Source organism: Ctenocephalides felis, unplaced genomic scaffold, assembly GCF_003426905.1.
Source record: "Ctenocephalides felis isolate EL2017-DRISC unplaced genomic scaffold, ASM342690v1 CF-g0.4_SCAFFOLD_01170, whole genome shotgun sequence".
Lineage (NCBI taxonomy): Eukaryota > Metazoa > Arthropoda > Insecta > Siphonaptera > Pulicidae > Ctenocephalides > Ctenocephalides felis.
In genome coordinates this window covers 59725576-59744538 of record NW_020537324.1, presented here as the reverse complement: position 1 = coordinate 59744538, position 18963 = coordinate 59725576, and the positions used below count along the sequence as shown (strand labels likewise).

The following is an 18963-nucleotide window of genomic DNA, read 5'->3' as shown; positions in this document are numbered from 1 at the left end:
TAAGTATATCTATATAAAATATCCATTGTCCTTACGTATCTAAGTATTGTCCTTATCTAAGTATTGTCCTTACGTACGTATATAAGTATATCTATATAAGATATCCATTTTGTTGATATCCTTACCTACATAGTCCATGATTGTTTTAATAGTGGGAGTAGCTCGGTGTCCGGTAACGCATGCGCTGCCTAAACTTTCGTTTTACGTCAGACATCAGGGATAGGACATAGGAGCATAGGAGTATCTGAAATCTGTGCCCTCTGCACCTTCCGCCCTTCTAATAAACATATACTTATGTGGTATAGATTTCATCGAAATGGAATTTACATGTAATGAAGCAACGAGAGAACTGAGTCATGAACCATTTATTGATACTACAGCGATAAGTCCTACTTACAAACGTAAGTGAAGAAAATTGAGGGTGTGCCCTAGAAAATATTTGCCAGAAGCTGGAAACAAATCAATACACAGAAATCCAATTTCCGCTAAATGGCAGAGGAAGAGTTGCAACATTGCGGACGTCCATGCACTCATCTTATTAAAACTAAACTTACTCGAATTTTGATTAAAAATAAATTCTAGAATTTAAATTCTTAAGTTAAATAAATTTTAATGACAAACTGATTCTTAATTATTTGGCATAAACGACCAAAACCTCGATTTTTAATTCTTGTCGCGACTCATATTTATTAATTTGTATATTTATTTATTGTCAACCTTATTCATAATAAGTAAGACTAAATTCCTACTATATTTAGTATCTGGTCATAACATACATTTGTATCATAAACACGGACGTAAATTTAAAATTCACCATTTCGATTTCAATCAATTCCAATATTAAACTAATTCATTAAATTAAATAAATTTGTACCCCCTTAAAGTATATTATACTATCGGATATGTAATAAGGTTGACAAAAAATCAAACCTTTTCTTAATTGTTTTGCTTGACTGAATCTTGATCTATAACCCTTGTCGCGGGTCAACTTTATTAATTTATTTATACTTATTCAAGACTAGTTGGTATTAGTATTTCCCTTGAGGCAAGTTACATGAACTTCCCAATATGTGTAAATAATCGACTTAATCAATAAAAAATAAATTAATTTATGAGTGATTAAAAGTATCCGAGTGGATTTATTACACATAATGGGGGTCGTAATATTTTAGTATGATCTAGCGGAGTATGAGATCTATCGTCAAAAAAATAATAATAAAAATCGCCTAAAAAATTTTTTTCAACACTTTATTACAAGAAAACGGCCCGGCCGATCTCTACCAAAATCTCATCAGCACGATTCCCAACCAATATCTTTCGAACGGTTTTTGAATTTTCAAAATCGATTGAGAACGGGGGCTAAAACGTGGACGAAAAAATTTTCATTTTTCTGCTATTTATAAAGAAACGGCTTGGCTGATCGTCGCGCAAAGCTAGTCCTCATCGAGATACATCGAATGGCTTTTAAATTTTTAAAACCGGTCGAGCCGTTTTGGAGAAAACGTCGATTTACGACAAAAAATCTGTTCACACACACACATGCTTTTTTCAAATTCTGTCTCATTCGATTCAGAATGGCTTGAAACGTCGAGAAAACTTAAAATTAGCGAATCGGATTTTTTGATGAAAACATAATCTTCTCCTTCGGGAAGTTAATCAATAAGGAAAATAAGAAATAATATTTAAAAATGAATTAAGAAAACAGTAAATAGTTGCGCAGAATATCATTTGACTAAACTACGAAAATAAAAATATTCTGATAAAAATACCTAAATAACCGTTTAGGTCCATATGTATTATTTTGTGAAATAATAATTTAAAATTGACGAATAGCAAATATATCACACAGCAGCGATATCAGAATTGTCATTAGAGACACAAAGTAGTCATTGCTTGGTGAAAAATGTTAAAGCAAACAAAATAAGTTAATTAACAGGTGCATTCAAAAGGGTAGTCTTAAAGTCTTGACGCCCTTCCTTCTTTACCTTTTGAGGTCCTGAAATCTTGAGGAAACTATTAATAGTGTTAATTCTTCTCTGTTCTACAATACGTATTAAAAATTATGAGCATCTGTAATACAGATACTGTAATACAGATGGTCATAATTTTTAATATATATTGGCAATACCGTATTGTATAAGAGAGAAAAACTAACACTATTTAAAGTTTCGTTAATATTTCAGGAGATCAAAAGGTAAAGAAAGAAGTCATGACTGTAGGACTCTTTTGAAAACACTTATTAATTAATTTATTTTGTGAATAATTATTCAACATTATTATTTTAAATTGTACAAAAATGTTACAGACTACGTCAACCTTGTTTGAAAAGTAAACATTTGGTCGTACTTACACTCCTCCTATTTGACCATAGATATGGTGGCACTAGAAATCGTCTGATTGGCTGTTTCCTCCTAATTTTGTGATAATTCTCTTCCAAATTTGCTCCAAGATCTTTGGGGTTAGAAGTTGCATTATCCAATAATAAAAGTGTTTTAATTTACCTCAAAAAATTGAAGTGCACAGCGATCATTATGCCTTGATGCTAAAAGGTATCAAAAATTCTACAAATAGATAGATTAATGCACAATCCCAAAACTTTATTCACATAACAATTTACAATTTTTGTTCTGATCTAGCATACTTTTAGTTATCTGTTCAAATTATTTTTATCTCTACATTACTATTTATATTTCATTATAATACAATACGCCAAGAAGCTTTGGTGTATTGTCACACATCACAAATGTATTTATCTCACAGTGTTAATAACTGTTTTTCGCGGACTTATTATAATTTAATTATATTCGTTTCACAAAAACTGGAACATGTTAATTAGTTGTTTGTCACTCTGATTGATATTTTCTTTATATCATCGTTATGAAATTATTGGCTTAACATATGGTAAATAATCAATAATATTGAAAATTTAAGTTTGGTAACTTAATTATTTTTCTGTACTATTTCATCATAAGTTTTATAGACTTTTAGACTACATGATCAATAAAGCGTCAATGATGGCAATCAAATTCGAAGGTTATATAAACTATCTTCAAGATAGTTTAAAACCCCAGTGATTTAAATCTATATTTATTAAATAAACTCATACTATAACAATGGAGGTTTACGTTTACCTGCATTATTAATATTTAGTAAAAATTATTTTAGTCGACTTTTGCTAAATTACATTTGTCTATGCATTCTTAGAAGTAAAATTTACATAAATCAGTTCGTTGAGTTTAAACAAAGAGAGGTTTTAATAAATACATTCTGGTTATAGAAGTAGTTTGATAAAACAAGAAGCTGTTAAACAATGATAAAGTTTCGTATTACTTATTATAAAATCAGATTCTGAAGCAACCTGGTGTCTGGCAAATCTTATAAGTATTTAGAATAAATTTAGTATATTAGAATTTAAAGCGTTTTTAGAAATACAATCACGTAGTATACACCATTTAACATAACTATAATTCATATATTTCTGACTTTAGTTTTCTATTACTTTGTTCTATATTTTTTAACTTTATTTGTTTAAAAACAAACAAGTTACCTAGTGAGGTAATCCTCATACATTTTTCTACATAGAGTGAAATTTAAATTATTTTTTTCTGTTTTATTTTATATTTTCTCTGTTCATGTTAGAATAGCTAATAAGATATTTCTTATCTTATTTGCTATTTTAGAAGAAAATTTAAAAAAAAATTCATCCCACGTGTATAAATTTCTAAGAACACTTTTATACCCTAAAACAACGTTTTTACTTTCTATTTGATTCACTGGGTTTCTATGGCTCATATTGACATATTAAAATAAACTGGACATACTCAATTGCTTGTTTAAAACGCCTATTTTTTATAAAATTATAGGTAACATTAAAAATGTTGTTCTTATAAATAAAACTCAATATTTACCTGTTAATGTAACTGATAAGCTGTTTTTGACGATGGAACAGAAAGATTGTTATAATCGCAAAACGGAAGACCAATGGGAAGTAAAATTATGACCAAATTAATATTAGCGGAATAACATTAATTTAAAGGCACTAAAAAAACTAATATTTATAATATAACTGCCTTGTTAACTGACAAAAAATAATATTAGTTAATTCTTATTTTATGTAATTTTGATTGCTGTTTATTAATTAATAAAAAAAAAGTTAATTCTTACCATATAGGTTGACTGACAATAGAATAATAAAAGGGTATACATTCAATATTTTTTAGTTGTATACACAAATCAGGTACACAAAAGTACGCGCTAAATTCAATAGTAAAATTTGTATTTTATTAAGGTGCGTCCTCACCTAACGAACGAATATACGAAGACGAATGAACACGAACACGAACGAAGACGAATCATTCCAAACGAACTTGAACTTTTTTTTTATAAAATATATAAAAAAAACTTCTTTTGTTAGTGGAGATTGGAAACAAAGAGGCAGATTCTACATCACAATACAGTTTAGAAAGAAGCTAAAATTGAATTGAATGTTGAATTTATTATGACTAACAAAAACTATGTCTGAATTAACTCCTCCAGAAAAACAAATGCGCAGAAATCAATTACTTAAATTTCATTATATAATCTTGATCTAATCCCCATTGATTCAAGCATACAACACCCATTTTTGACTTTCAAACGCTCGAAATTTATTATTAAAAAGTAATTATTCGGAATTTTTCATTTACCATTACCTTTGAAAGTGCCTTTAAATCAATAACTAAAAAAACAAAAAACTATATAAGGGAATATTACAAATGCAATGTGGACAGGTCCATTAGCTTTCTGTGGCGCTAAGGCAATCGCAGTTTTAAAGGCATTGTATTTATTATAATCTAACTACGATGCTACTTCGCGATATTAATATTTTAAAATTTTACTGGTTTTTAAGAATAATTGTTCAATCGTCAACAAAGCCAATCTAATTAAACTCGTCTAGCTTTCAAGTTTAAATTTTAAATATTTTTCTTCCTCTAGTAAAAATTCTTTATGGCCAACTTCTAAATTATTTTATTCTCGATTAAATGTTGTGAACAATGTTGAGCTTTAAAATTTTGGTTGAAAAATGCCGTTTCCCTTAGACTGTTTTGAAGAATCGAATTTTACAAGTTATAGGTGAAAGCAAAAATTTAGTATTATAAACTACTGTAAATCGTACTGCAGTATGAACTGGCGTATGTGATATTTTCAGTAAATGTATTTACGAGCTTGTAATAGTTTGATAAGGTTAGCATTTTGTGAATATACTGGAGGAAGAAGAGTATACTATATATTTATAATATTTTTATTATTTTTATAAAAATTATTTCTCAAATTTGCATTGTGCAATCCATAAGGAAATCCACTGCAAAACGACAATGCAATCAAACAATGTACAAAACTGGTAACTCATGTGCTCTATATTTTGTAATGTCTTAAACCGCTAATTTAAAAAAAATGTTTATTTTTTATCTATATCACTATATCACAATGATAAAATAAAACATTATATCAATTTCCACTACTATGTACAAATTATATTAATCGCTGACGTATTTTGGTTTTTGAATTCAATTAAATACAAATGTTGTACTATTCGCAATTCAACATTCGTAAATGGTTCCATAGCAAGAATTTGACTAATGGTAAACTATGTCTAAATGATTCTTATATATATACTTTGATTATAAACACTATCTACAATACATTTTATGCACTAAAAAAACTTAAACAGACTAAACAAATTATTAGTTATTTCCCTAATTGACTATTTACCTATTTACAAATCTACAATCTAATAAGCATTGACTATAACTTAAACAAAATTAATTTATATAATTTCAAATTTTACGTAAAAAGTTCAATATTCGAATAAAGTAAATGTATGTATTTTTTTCAAAATGCTATTGATTTAAAAATCGATTTACTAAAAATGTTCTTATTGCTGTTCAGATGAAAAACGAATTTAAAAAAGCAAATTTCAGCTGATATGAATCAATGTGTTCAATTTCCTAAATTTTGATTAATCTAAATATTATTTACCGAAACCAAAAAGCAGTTCAATTAGTAAATATCATACTTTTGAATCAAACTTCTTAGCAAACATTTTTTAGAATGTAGATGTATTAAATTAGTTATTATTAAATAGCACCAGTCTACTAAGACCAATATTTACAATGATATTTGAAACTAGATTTTTTTTACATTATACCTGACGTTCTAAGAGATTCCTAACTCTATAATTATCCATTAAAGCCTCAATCTAAAATTTGCCCTAACGGTGATATCAATGACAAAAGAATTAAAATTATATATAGTTAACTTAAAATTTTTCTATTAATTGATCAGAATCACAATGCATCGATGTTAGTAGTGTGACTGATTTGGAATTTTTGATAATTATACTCTTTAGTAATACATTAAATATAAATCTTTCAAATCGTAAATCTATATAAAGCTGATAAAACCTATTATCTAACACAACCAATATTTTTGTACACAATTTAGTCTCAAAATACATACATTTCCAAATTTAACATAACGTGCAATATAAACCCTCAAACTGGTGAACTAATTGTAAGAAATTTTATCGTAAAATTTCTACAAATTCTACTTCTACACGGTCGAACCGAATTCAATTCGAAATTTAGTTAAATCGATTATGTATACACCAAAACTTTGCACATAATTTTAATATTAGCATTTTGAAAAATATACATGCAAATTATATGTATACGCAAATATAAACAATTATGATTCATGGATAAAGGCTAAGAAAATCAATTTGGATGGAGTTCTAAAAAATAAATCTTCATGATTTAAGTTTTTACATTTTTTTTCGGTTGAGTATGAATGCTAATATTTTAATATCAATATTATACAGCAATTAAGAAAAATGATATGCTCAAAGTGTACTTATACTTCTAAATTATTGAAAAAGACAAACAATAAAATATCATAAAGTAACTACTAATAAAAAAGGGGAAATGTATCTTTCCTGTAATTATTTGTATATAACAACCTGACTAGAAGTTACAAATTTTCACTTCATTCATATATACAAATGTCTAATAAATATAACCACCCCTAAAAAACATTTACTTTATGTTCTGCATATAATTATAATTCAAACTATATTTTTAATTAGTTAAATATTTCAAAAACATGTACTAATCAACTTTTAAATATATTTTCCTAAAAGAAAAAGAAATGGAGCCATTTCCATAACTTATATATGAGTATGTACTTTCATATCAAGCTCCAAAATAATTTTAGTAAAATATAACTTATGATTATGTCAGCTTCAAAAAGTTATCAAAACGTACAAAATGTTTGATATGTATTTATTTATTATATACAAGGATTGTTGCATGTCGTATTAAAACAAGACGAGAAATGTATATACACGTTATAGATATGGAATGTTGATTCTATCATTTCAATTAATTATTGTCTAAATGAGTTATTATATTAAAAATAGTGGCAAGATATTTTGTCACTTTTAATGCATTTTACTTTGGCTGCAACAGCATAAAGACCATACCGCAATTTTTAATTAAGGTTTATTAATAATATAATCCCGTATACTCTTGAAAATCGATATAAATGAGAATTTTTTAGTAAAATGGGATATTAAAAATATTAACAATAATTATTAAATAGAATTATATAATATGTATATATATACGAGGTGTGTTCAAAAAGTACCCGGAATTACTAATAATTAAATTTCGCGGGTCTGGAGTGTCTGATTGTCAAAATTTTTTTTTTATTGTGTTGGTATACATGCCCCTAAAGTATGATGAAATTTTCAGCTATATTCACTGTTTACTTTGTCTGTGGTAGTCGCTAAGGTTCGACGTGTTTTTCTGAGCTCGGCGATTTTTACAATGGAAGAATTGAAAAGTCAAAGAATTTGTATTAAATTTTGCGTAAAAAATGAAATAAAGTGTTGCAAAGTGCAAAAATTCACCAGATATGGCTCCGTGTGACTTTTTCCTATTCCCAAAGTTGAAGAGACCCATGAAAGGACGGCGGTTTTCCTCGATTGAAGAAAATCGCTGAGAGTGCTCAAGGACATATCAAAAAGTGAATATCAAGGGTGCTTCAAAAATTGTATTATATCTGGGGGGGACTACTTTGAAGGGGACCACATTAATGTAGACGAATAAATAAATATTTTTTTGAAAAAACGAAAATTCCGGGTACTTTTTGAACAGACCTCGTATATATATATATATATATATATATATATATATATATATATATATATAGTTATTATATTGAAATAAATTTTAAGACAAAGTAAATTTTAAGATTTTAGAAAACGATGATGATTACAATTAATCAGGAAAGATTACAATGCAATTTCAGAGATTACGAGAAATAAAAATTATCTAAATCCAGTATATTTCAAACTGAATTGAAAAGTAAATAAAAATTTAAAAGAATAAGAGTATTTAATTATCAAATACCTTGAAATTATAACAAGATAAAAATATTAAGTTTTTTTATTGTGAGATGGAATGTTTAAGAATAAATTATAAAATCGTAGTCATATTCATGCAGCTGATCAAGATCTTCATTTGCCAATAGCAATAAAATATAAAAAATACGAGATTATGTTTCAGATAATCACACAAATTCATCAACAAAAATCTATATACATCGTTCGCAAATATAAATGGTGTCATTATTCAAATACGCAATCAATCTTTTCAAACTATCATAAGATACTGATAATAGTAGTTTTGGCATATGTTTTTGTGCATTTTAACTTCAGGGAATAAAAGTCAACATTGGAATACCAAATTCCGCATTAAAATGAAGAGAAAATAATGGGAAGCATGATGAATGGGAATCCTCGTATATATTTACAGAACCTTTTAAAAAATAGATTTCAACTATATTTTTTACAAGTCTAATTTAGCTTCAAATTTTATATACACTATGCAAAATATTGTTACAAAGGTCATACCTTGAGTATACTAATAGGATGAATGGACACACTGGCTCGTGACAGTATAGTTTTTGTTAGAAATATGTGTTTTTCAAACACAAAATTTTCTATCCGATCTATTAAACTTCCACTATATAGTTTTGGGCCCAAATATTTTATTTAAAAAGACGATCAAATAATTTATATAAAAATCATGAACGCAATACTTTTGAATAAGAATGATAAATTCTAAATCAGAACAAAGAAAAAAAAGATATGCATTGTAAAGCATTACAACCTTTATGTTTAAATTAATGATGCACTGTTCATCAGTACATGCACCTAAGCAAATTTTTTAATAGCTGGTACTAATGCAACTACTAGAAGTCATAATTATAAAGCTGGAATGCTTTACAAATGCTATAAATATAGTTTAGAAATTTGAATTTGTCAAAATTGCAACCCATCACCAATAAGAAAATAACTTTTACCATATTCCTGTCATTTCCACCTGTATCCATTAGAGTGTGTCAGTAAAATGAATCAGTCGATTGCGTTTTACTCTTAGTGCGCAATCAATAGTAATAAGAATACAAGACTTCGCTATAAGCAGGTCTCAATTTCATTATCGTTTACATATTTAATACTGCCTACGACCCTTTGTTCCGTATTATTGCGATGATTACCATTCTGCGGCTCGCACTCTCTTCGAGTAGTCATTGCATCCCATGGGGCCCCAATCAGTATTGGGACCCGGGCGCAATGCTATAAGCAGGTTTCTACACTGCTGCTGTTTATATCATTTAGATTTATGTTGATTGTGTTGTGATTATTACATGCTTTCCCATCTTCCTTAGGTAGACCTGGAAATTGAAAAAAATCTTTAGACAAACGAATAAAGAAAGTTATGTATCAAGATAATAAACAAAATCAACTTCATTAGGTGTTTTTTTATAGATATGCGGCGCTAACCGCCGATCAATTTTTCAATGTATTTTACAAATTTGATTTGAACAATATTTGCAGCACTAAAAGAGAAAACAATAGGCTTTTGAATAACGCTAATAATAAAGTAATTAAGCAAAACGCACTATCCGAAAACATTAACTGAAAAATTATTTTATCCTTTTTAGCTAATAATAAAGGATTATTTAGCATATATTACTATACATTATGTGGTTTGAGCCAATATGAATAGAATCACGTAATTTTTTTTTCGATATCTTTTATGGTTACGCCAAAAATTGTGTTTGAAAAACCGGCCACTTTGGCATATTTTCAATGATATCTCGGCCATAAGGTGAGATACAAAGTTGAAGATTGGTATATCGGATATTTTCAAAATGACCTTCAAAATGGCGTATAAATTATTCAAATATAAGGGTATTAGTCGATTATGTATGGCAATGCGCCCACACCCTTGCGCGTCGTAACTATTATGTACTCGTCTAGCAGACCCTTGCAACCGTCAGAATGGGCTGGATTTTTACATATGCTTTCTGAACAGTTAAAAGAATACACCCTCAAAATTTGAGCCTTGTGCGAGCAAGTTATGAAATTTTTTTTTACATTTTCACAAATTGAAGGGATGATGACGCAATCGCGGAATGACTGCCAGACTGGTACTTTCTTAATGGGTCGATAATAAAATGTTATTAAAAAAATTTCTAGCTTTGAGAAAACAGTTTAGTCAAATAGTTCACTGGCTCTTAGACTATTAGTAATTTTGTTTACTTTCGGATAATAAATATGATCAAATATTGTCACAAATAAACTTTACATACTGAAATAGGAATAGGTCGACTATTGAAAATTCCAAGGTTCAACTTAAACCGACTAACTATAAACGAGACTTAACTAAATTGATGTCGCAAATTCTTGATAAACAAAGAGAAATGTTTACATTTATAATAGAGCGCGATGAAATAGAAGAAAACAGTATAAACTTGCACGTAACAAGATACATAAATCATGTGAGATTTAAAAGGGAGGAGGTGTTTGACAAAAAATCACGAAATAATCACGTGAGGGTGATGGGGAGTCTAGTAAGATATAGAAATCAGAAACAAATTCATAAAATTTTCAAAAATTCCACGATTTTTTATAAGTACTAAAAATACACATAATGTTGGGTAGTAACAGTTTTATTTTAAATATCACTGGACAAAATTGTTTGTCACACTTTTATGTCAAATGTAATGTTTTATATATTTGTAATTCAAATGTACCGCCATTAGTATCAGTGGCGTTGGCAACACTCTTTGCCCTACTCTAACTATGTATCCGCCATTTTTATGTTTTTGTTTATGTTAAACTCTGTAAATCTCTCTTCTTGCTGAACCGTGAACCAAACAACATATAAAATAAACTAAATAATCAAAAGGAAGCATTTTTATTATACCAATCACCACGAACACTGACAGGGGAGCATGAGGTCAAAAATCCTTAAAAATCGATCACGTGACTAATAGACGGTCCTGCAGAGAGATTTATAATTTTTTATCAAAATATAACTTATTGTTAATTAAAATGCTGTTTTAATACTAGAATATCTCTGACCAAATGTCCATTTAATACACGCATTTTGGTAAATGTTAACTCGCGGCCAAAAAAGATAGCCGAGCATTGTTTTATGTTATCGCTTTATTTTAACCCCTTAACTTATAATGAAAAGCAGAGCCCGCGTGCGATTGCTAGGCCAAAAGTGAATATCACGGGCATAGCCCGCGTACGATGTTCGGGCCAAAAGCAAATATTACGCATTTCGTTATTAATTAAAATTATATTTATTTTTGTGATAAACCGTACACTATGAGGGAAAATAGCCACAAATGCGCCGCAGGCTTGTACAACTTTGGGCCGACATTTTCGAATCTAAATCGTAAGTTAAGGGGTTAACATATTGTCATAAAACAATTTGATAAATAAGAATTCAGTTATAAATGTATCATGCAAAATATATAACTAGCAATATTATTTACCAATGAATATGGGAAGCATGGCCGCGTGCTATAAGACGGCGGGTGCCGTGGCGCGTCGCTAATCGCCACGATGCGAATGCGCGTGCGTTGCAGCACCACGCATCGCCGCCCGGTATGATGCCCGCATGGGCCGAGCCGGTATCGGACGACCGCGGAATATATACACCTGCAGCAGGATCGCTATATCGAGCATAACCTATAATAATAAAGATTTGATTAGATAAAATATCACCTAGAATAAAAAATAATTTGATTTGTAAACATGATGTAATATTGATCTACGTAGAAGTTCTTTAGTCGGGCTTGTTCCGGACCTCATGTTCATGGTGAATTAGTTCATGTGTCGGACTATGTAATTAAACTACAAAATTAGCAGGAAATACAAAAAACAAAGCTTTTGTCATTCATTAGAATATTCATTTAAAATATTTTTAAAATGTTAACAAAAAAGCAAAAAATGATAATTTCTAGTTTCTGATTGAGAGTTCGAGTTACGTGTTTTCGTTTTTCTTCTTTTGAATACCAAGGTTTAAGTTTTGAAAACTTCGTCACTGCTCAGTAAAGTGGTTAAATCTACTGATATGCTTACTGTCCCTCTGTATTCAGTGTACTAACTTATAAAAGCGGCCGAATCCTTTCTAGAAAGTAAAGGCTACGTATTTCGTAGAACATACTTCGTTCATGAACCTAGACACAATGGAATTCACTACGGACATGGGTTCCGAACAATAGCGAGTCCTTCCGAATGATTCCGAACTACCACAAAAACGTGCAAATAGCTTTCGAGTACATATTTTAATTTGCTATAACGGTATATGGTTGAAAAAACGAAATTTTCGGAAAAAAGTCGGACTATCGGGCATTCCGAACTGTTGGTTGCCGTATGCCGTACTACAGGACTTCTACTGTATTATATTATTATCTTCATTCTAGAGAAATTTACAAATATCACAAAATCATCCATTTCATCTCGTTGATCACAGTCCTTCACCAAATATAATTAAATAATTTAAAAAAATTATTAAATAAGATAAATGAAAATAATCTAATAAAAATAAAAGTTTTTCCTATAGGATTAAATTTTATAAGTAATTTAAATTCATTATGAAGTGTTAGAGTAATTTTTAATCAAATGATATTGTATCGGGATGGAATTATTCAAAATATATTTGGAATAAATAATAGTCCTAATATAGTTCTAATTCAATTTAAAGATAAATTATTTGAAGTTATAGGGTCAAAAATAGAAAATAAGTTAGTTATCATTTTCAGATAAAAATATTATTATCAAAAGAATTTTTCTTTTAAAATTTAAGGTTTGTATATTTTACTATAAAATAATTTAATTCAAAAGATTTAATCCAACATCACTATGAAAGTTTCGATAATGGGATTAAAATTAATAGTACAACTTTGAATATCTTCTTCTTATCAATTGCTTAACTCAAGGCATAATCTTTTGTAAAAAGCTGGTAGAAATGCAATACTTTACTGACAATTTAGAACGAAATCTGATCTACCTTTCTATGGTTTACTTACGTTAGTAAATTTTGCTCTTTTTAATTAATTGTGAATCGTTAAGAGCTTCATAGTAGCATCGAATTGAATAATATATCATCTGTATTAGATCAATTCTAAGAATAAAATAATCACATATAAATGGTTTAACAGTTGGGTTACCATCGAGCACATCTCATAGATCAGAAGTTCTGATCACTTTTAATTGAATCATAAAATCAATTTTTCGAAATAAATAAGGAAATTAAAATTAAGAAATTACTAATATTTTAATAAATATATTTTCAAAAATTAATGCAAAACAAACAAATTATATGCAAATATTTGCATAAACCCAAGTGAAATAAAAATAATTTATAAGTTCATTGACTGTAATTCGTTTCGTATAATATGTAATACCAATAAAAAGCTATTCCTAAATATAATCAGTTTTACTTTTTTTTTCATTCACAGCATATTATATTTCTTGTGAAGGTTATTTTTTGCGCGCCGTGGTAGTTTTATCTTTCACCGCCAATTTCTGTTTTTGGGTGCGCCCGTCTAAATTAGTCACAAAAATCAATAGTTTTCCTTGAAATATATGATTCCCATATAAAAATAGATACAATATATTAGAATACGCATTTAAGATAACACTGAATTTCTTGAAGGAATAGAAATCGCTTTCGGAACCGAACTAATTATTCTAGCCGTTGATTCACAAACGCATTAAGTTAATATAAAAAAGCAAAGAATATAGATTTTGATTAACTAGGTTTATCTTATATAAGTACCTGCAAACTTCCACATATCCAAAATTGTGATGGCGAATCCCTCAATATAAAATAGCACGTTTTGAAGATATCACCGCATGTCCACATGCCCACCATACTAATGCTCATTCCTATTGTGCTTTTGTTCTGGAATTTTATAAATATTGTAACTACAAGCTGCCAAGTTTTAAGAATATATAAATCATAGCATAGTCAATTACCCGACAATTTCGCACAAGTTGTGGAGCACCCAAAATTGCCTCAGTGAAAGCTGCCAAGAATCCTAGCAATTCGATAAAAATTTTGACTTCGAGCAAAAGAAAAGTCAATCCGGCGCCCAACGCCCATATTACCAGCATACAGTCCACATAGGACTGAAAATCTGTCCACTGCCAGAAAAATTTCAGCTCAAAATCTGGCAAATGACAATATTCAAATTAAATATATTTAATAAAAATGGGCATGTGAAATAATAAATAAATAATGAAAAATGGCATAGATGAAGTGATGAATGAACGAATGAATAAATGATGTTTACTTAACAATTGAAGTCAAATACTAAAACAAACAATTAATACATATAAACAAAACAAATACATATTGCAAATATTCATATATTGTTACTATTTATAATGATTGTCATATAGAAAAATATGTTGCCATATAGAAGAATTGTGATCATGTGCGAGCAAATTATATGTATTTGTATAAATCGGTATCAAAGCATTAGCCATGCTCTGTGCAAAATTAATTAAAAACAAAAAATAATAATTATTAATAACCATTAATTGCTTCAAAGCATTACAAGCAATTTTGACTTCAATACTCATTTTCTCTATTAATTGCACATTTTTGAATTAACATCTATTCATAAATGAATAAATGATTTTAAGGATAGAAACAATAATGAGTTTAAACTTCAAAATTTCAATAATTGTAATGATATTCAAAATGATGTAACAATTGAAATTTCATTTTGTTAGCAAAACACCATTTAATAATGACAACAATTAATCCCTTGCTCCCAATGATGTACCACATAGGCAACGCATATCACCAATTAATAATATTAATAATAATTTATTTCAATTTATATTAACAAATAATAATATTTTATTTCAATTTATAAAAAAAAGTGGCAATGTGATATAAATAAATGTGAATATATATATTAACAAAGTCTAATAATCGGGCAAAACATCAATAAAAAGATGAAATTCTTTCAAAAATTTATTTTCGGTACGTGAAATCCCAGACAATTAAAAACTATGCTTGCAGACCACATTAATAATTTAAAACACAATATAAACTTTTTTAACCCGACTACTACAATTCGAATAAAATTTATTTAAACAAAGAATTATAGAAGGATCTTTTTTGACTATTTATAACAATAAGACAATAAATAAGCGAAATGCACTTAACACGCTGTGCGACTCAAATCTAATTTATTTAGATATCATTTCCAAATTTCTCACAAAATAATAAAAATGTCGCGCAAAGGATTCGCAATTCGTTCCATAATTCCAAATCTTGGTAAAAATATTTAAAAAAAATCTTTTCACCATTATGACACTTCAACTAGTTTACAAACAACACATATATTACAAACTATCTGTGATTTTTTTAAGTTAGTATTTTGTACTTAGTTAATTATAAGTTTAATGTGCATTACAATCCTGATACCATGGATTATTAAAATCTTTTAATTTAACACTAATATTAACTAATTGTAAGTACTTTTTACTCTTTATATTTTTTTCTTTTCTCTCCAATTGAATTGTTTTAGTTTTTAATTTTATTTTTAGTTTCCACTGAATGACGGCTAGAATTATAACCGAAACGTATGGATGTAAAATAATTTTTTGAAAGAAATTCATGTTTTTTATTGGTGTTATGCCCGATTACTAGACTTTGTTAATACATATATGTATTAACTGTGAAGTGTGTGTGTGGCGAATCTATATAGATAAATGGTGTTCTATAAAGAAATCACTACTTGTTCATTCCATACAGTTGTATGAACACTTTTATTTATATTAAAAATATAAATAAAAGAATGAATTTGTTATGTAATGTCTTCTTTTTTTAATTATATCTTTCAATGTAGTTCGAAGTGTTATATGTACACGTACACATATAATTAATATATCATCATACATTTTATTTTACTTATACTATAAGTATGTTTAATTCAGACAGGTGCATATTGAATGTGGTTAGAAAAGCATCAACCAGAAACAAACAGAATGGTGATTAACACATATCAAAATAACATATTTGGAAGTGATTGTGAAAGGGCACACTTATGTGTTAGAATTTTGTTGTTAGAAACAAGGCTTAGTATGAAACCAGAACCATCCATTGGGAATAAAAAATTTACCATAAAATCTATGTGGTTGGGCGGGATCTGGGGAGTTTCTTCGACCAGTTTTCAATTGTTGCCAAATTTCTGCTGTGCTTGCTGGGATGAACAATGCAAAAATTATTTATATAAAATAAGGTATTAAATTGATTCGATTAAGGTTATTTCATTGAGATTTTGAAGTATAGTTCAACAAAGGGGTGGATTAATATTTGGATAAAAGGGTACTAAAATATTATCAAGTTTTTGAATGGATACATTTATAAGGATTTATTGATAAAAAGCAATATGTCCTCAAATTCAAATACAAGATTTCTTAATAAAAAATGCTCAAAAGAGTAACTAAAAAAGGTAAAGTACTGCATATAAATAAAAATTTCATATATGAAAAAAAATGTTATTATCGTAAGACATTTAACCCTAACAAATTATATATAAATATATACATATATATATTTATTATTTATTTATAGACATGCATATGCTTCATGCAACAAACTACTTGGAAAAGTTGAAATTTTACCTGAAAATGTTCTTTCTCTAGCTCGAATTAATTGATTAGAACGTCTTACAGTAACACATAAATGTACCATTAAAAACATGGCTAATGTCATTACTAAACTTTGAATAAGTAAAGGCAGTTCATATCTTTTACCAAACCTGTAAAAAAATAAATTCATCAAAAAGATATTAGAAAAAAATAATTTACATCAATGTAAACTATTTATTTGGCTTCCAAATTGTTAGAAAAGAATATTGTAAAGAATTACATTAAATATTAAATAAAAGAGAAATATCAAATACTTACTCTGGAATATAATTATTTAGAATAATCCAATACTTATATAATATAGAAAATTGATATTATTAAGCAAGGTAAATTAAAAAGGTTTTATTTTTTAAAATCATATTGAAACACAAATACGGTAACCCATCCTTCGAAGAAATAAATGAAAATATGAAATAAAATGTTTGATGTATCAATTTGTTATTTATTTATACAAAGCCCTTATTCATTTAAATATTTAATTACCTTCTCTTTTAAACTAAATAAAAATAATGATTGCCAAAAAATTTACATACTATTTTAGTTATACCTTAGTGCTACCCGATATGCATGGTTTTTATGAAAAACTAGTTGAAAAATTATCCCAAACTAGAACATTAGAAAAATATGTATAAAACAGCTTTGAATCTCAAGTATTATATACATATATTTTTTCTGGTGATTACTCAAGTTGTTTTTTCATGAAATGAAATGTGTTTTTTTGTATTTTCCAAATAATTTGAGAAACTTTAGTGAAGATTTATATAAAGCTTGATATATTGCGGGACTCTATGGCCAAATTGGGTAAAATGTACGGAAGTCTATAGACTTTTGTATATGGTGAAAAATATTATGTTAATAAAGTTTTGTTCTAATTTTATGCGTAAAGTTTACAGCATTAAATTTTCATATAAATATAAAAATAATCAAAGAATTCTAATTTTGGTTTCAAACATAATTATAAAATTGATTTAGATTTGCAAGTTGTCTATTTTTACTTTGGTCAAAATATGAGCCATTGATTTGATTGCCTGGCCGACCAAAACTTCAATAATCTGACATTTATTAGTAAATTTGTTTAAATCATTATATTATTGGCATTTAATTATTCATAAATTGTCTAGCCGCCTGATTGTCTAGTGGACCCTTTATAGCACAAGAATTACTCTGATATATCAATATTTTTATTATCTCAATTTTGACATACAATTTGAGATTTGAATGCGTATTGAAATGCATAAAATAGGGATGTTAAGCGGATATAACTATACTCTGAAGTGGAGTCAAATTCTAAATTGTAATGACCATATTATACACATATATAATAATGTCATGTAGAAAATAAATGTATACTATTGTATAGATATTTTTTACTCATACCAGGTGATTTCGTCTGTCTGAGATATAAAATTTATATTAAAATTCGAATAGAAAAAAAACTGATCCGGCTTTGGATGGAATAAGCCCAAATCTAGTATATACAAGTATATATTTATATATTTTATTAAGTATATATATATATATATATATATATACACTTAATATATATACATATGCACTGTTACTTACCAGAACAATATCCTCAAGGTATTTGCAATAAGTAGCGCAAGACAGACATGCAACGAGAATCCTTCGGGGTCCTGTGTTTGTTTTATATGTCTATATTGTGGAATGTATGGGGCTACTCCTCCAATAATCATAGCTGCAGCAGCCGCCCAGCCGACCAAGTCCCCAGCAGTGAGTTGCAGCTCATCATTTATAACCCAATCCATTTTTTAAACAATTATGAATTTTTAAAAATAATATAAAAAATACACTTTTAGAACATTAAAACTGTTATAATACTGTGGGAATTATTCACTGCGTGATATAGAAATAGAAAACAC

General features: G+C 28.1%; 1 protein-coding gene across 2 annotated transcripts; it reads right to left on the bottom strand.

Annotated features, from left to right (window-relative positions):
* Nucleotides 1–152: 152 nt before the first annotated feature.
* LOC113366455 (PQ-loop repeat-containing protein 1) lies at nt 153–18957 on the bottom strand. Of its 2 annotated transcripts, XM_026608055.1 has the most exons (8): nt 18647–18957; nt 17054–17190; nt 16549–16629; nt 14387–14580; nt 14187–14312; nt 11896–12091; nt 9406–9777; nt 153–277 (listed from the first exon to the last, which is right to left on the bottom strand). In XM_026608055.1, exons 1-6 carry the CDS (start codon nt 18847–18849, stop codon nt 11954–11956), a joined length of 879 nt encoding a protein of 292 aa, XP_026463840.1. In that variant the 5' UTR covers nt 18850–18957; the 3' UTR covers nt 153–277; nt 9406–9777; nt 11896–11953. The 2 variants fall into 2 exon arrangements, with proteins under 2 accessions (XP_026463840.1, XP_026463841.1); XM_026608056.1 differs by lacking the exon at nt 16549–16629.
* Between the last annotated feature and the right edge of the window lie 6 nt (nt 18958–18963).